Here is a 2,310-nt window from a genome sequence, read left to right on the forward strand (position 1 = left end):
GAACATCTGGAAATGGATAAAAAGTAAAATGGTAGATACATACTTCTTTTACTTAGGTGGGTACAAGATAGTTAATAGTGAACAATTAACATGAGGACAATAACAATGAAGGAATTTATTGGTTTCACCCTGACACTCACAGGCATTTGGTTGTGCCCCAGGGGTCCAGAAAAGGGAAGTTACAAGTTACTCTATTTCATAGGTATGTTATCTTAGATGCAAAAAGACAATAGGTTCAGTTAAGGTAAAGATTGACTTTTGTCAGAGAAGATATGGGCCTACAAGAAAGCCCTTTTCTGGAACCAGACATTTGACCAGTGAGTTTTCCCCTGGGGGACCAGTTGGAGCTCAGGCCTGCCTTTAGGGGTAGAAGAAGTAGCTGATCACTACTTAGGCAAATTGTTTGCCTCAGTTCAGGACTTTCTGCAGGTGGAAGTCAAAAGGGACTGACTGGTGTGTGAATGTGAGTGCGAGAGCCTGCATGAAGCAAGAGCTACCTTGTGTTGTCCTGTGTCTCTGTTAACTCAGAGGGGATTACACAGTCTGACTGCAAACATGGGAAGTAGCTCCTCTAAACCTGCTGCCTTAGAATGTATGCTAAAGGATTTTAAAGCTTCTGCTCCGGGCGCCTGAAGGAGACTAGGAGTCTGCGGGGTCACTCTGTTTGTGCCGGGATTCGTTGGCCCTGCCGCTACCCTCAGTCCATGAGGAAGATGCTCGCTGTGTCTCCCCTGTGCTGTCAGGCGCTGCCCAGAAGTTGGCAAGCAGAGGGCTGGCGGCATCCCGGAATTTTGCAAATGATGCTACATTTGAAATTAAGAAGTGTGACCTTCACCTGCTGGAAGAGGGCTCTCCTGTCACCACAGTGCTCACCAGTGAGGTTGGGCTCAGATACTACAAGACGATGCAGACTGTTCGCCTAATGGAGTTATAGGCAGATCAGCTGTATAAATAGAAAATTATTGGTGGTTTCTGTCACTTATGTGATGGTCAGGAAGCTGGTTGTGTGGGCATGGAAGCTGGCATAAATCCCACAGACCATCTGACCACAGCCTATCGGGCTCATGGCTTTATCTTTACTCGTGGGTTTTCTGTACAAGAAATTCTCACAGCTTACAGGACGTAGAGGCGGCTATGCTAAAGGAAAAGGAGGATCAATGCATATGTATGCCAAGAATTTCTACGGGGGCAATGACATCGTTGGAGCTCAGGTGCCCCTGGGAGCTGGGATTGCTCTGGCCTGTGAGTATAATGGAAAAGATGAGGTCTGTTTGACTTGGTATGGCGATGGAGCTGCTAACCAGGGTCAGATATCTGAAGCTTACAATATGGCAGCTTTGTGGAAATTACCTTGTATTTTCTTCTGTGAAAATAACTGCTATGGGATGGGAATGTCTGTTGAGAGAGCAGCAGCCAGCACTGATTACTACAAGAGAGGCGACTTCATTCCTGGGATGAGGGTAGATGGAATGGATGTCCTATGTGTCCAGGAGGCAACAAAGTTTGCAGCTGCCCATTGTAGGGCTGGAAAGGGGCCTATACTAATGGAGCTGCAGACATAGTTACCATGGACACAGCATGAGTGATCCTGGAGTCAGTTACCGTACACGAGAGGAAATTCAGGAAGTAAGAAGTAAGGGTGACCCTATCATGCTTCTCAAGGATAGAATAGTGAACAGCAATCTTGCCAGTGTTGAAGAATTAAAGGAAATTGATGTCGAAGTGAGGAAAGAAATTGAGGATGCTGCCCAGTTTGCTACAGCTGATCCTGAACCACCTTTGGAAGAACGAGGCTATCACATCTACTCCAATGAGCCACCTTTTGAAGTTAGGGGTGCAAATCAGTGGATTAAGTTTAAGTCCATCCGTTAATGGGAGACTGCATGTAGTGGATGGTCAAATCTTCAGTGGGCTGTTTGACAGCAACTGTGAGGAACTCTTGTTCTCACCCATAGAATGTATGTAGATTAAGGTAGTAATTGCATGCAGTTTATACAGTATTGCATTAAAGGTTATGTTAGATTTATATAGGTCTAAATAGGTAACACTTTGCTTAACCTTCAGATTATTTCCTTACAACAGTTCTATTTGATCTAGTTTGTACACTATTTTAACAAGTAATTTTTGGTTATTGAAAGGAAAAACAATTCTTTGTATGCCTGTCCAATTCTGCCACCTTATTGTTGGGAGGGAGTGGAGGGGCTCATTCCCCTGTCTGGCCCAACCCCACAGCTAACAACAGTATACATTAATGCACACACACAGCAATAAAACAACATTTACTATAACCAGGCAGTGAGTAGAGGGACA

General features: G+C 44.7%; 1 protein-coding gene across 1 annotated transcript; it reads left to right on the plus strand.

The window, feature by feature from the left end:
* Positions 1-744: 744 nt before the first annotated feature.
* LOC311620319 (pyruvate dehydrogenase E1 component subunit alpha, somatic form, mitochondrial-like) lies at positions 745-1,872 on the plus strand (the record flags this gene model as incomplete). The annotated part of the gene is given in 2 exon segments (XM_084879625.1): positions 745-1,558; positions 1,560-1,872. Coding segments are annotated over 2 exon segments (807 nt in total). The 5' UTR covers positions 745-1,064.
* Positions 1,873-2,310: the final 438 nt, after the last annotated feature.

The sequence above is a fragment of the Pipistrellus hanaki genome, assembly GCF_964339955.1.
Source record: "Pipistrellus hanaki genome assembly, chromosome: 3".
Taxonomy (NCBI): domain Eukaryota; kingdom Metazoa; phylum Chordata; class Mammalia; order Chiroptera; family Vespertilionidae; genus Pipistrellus; species Pipistrellus hanaki.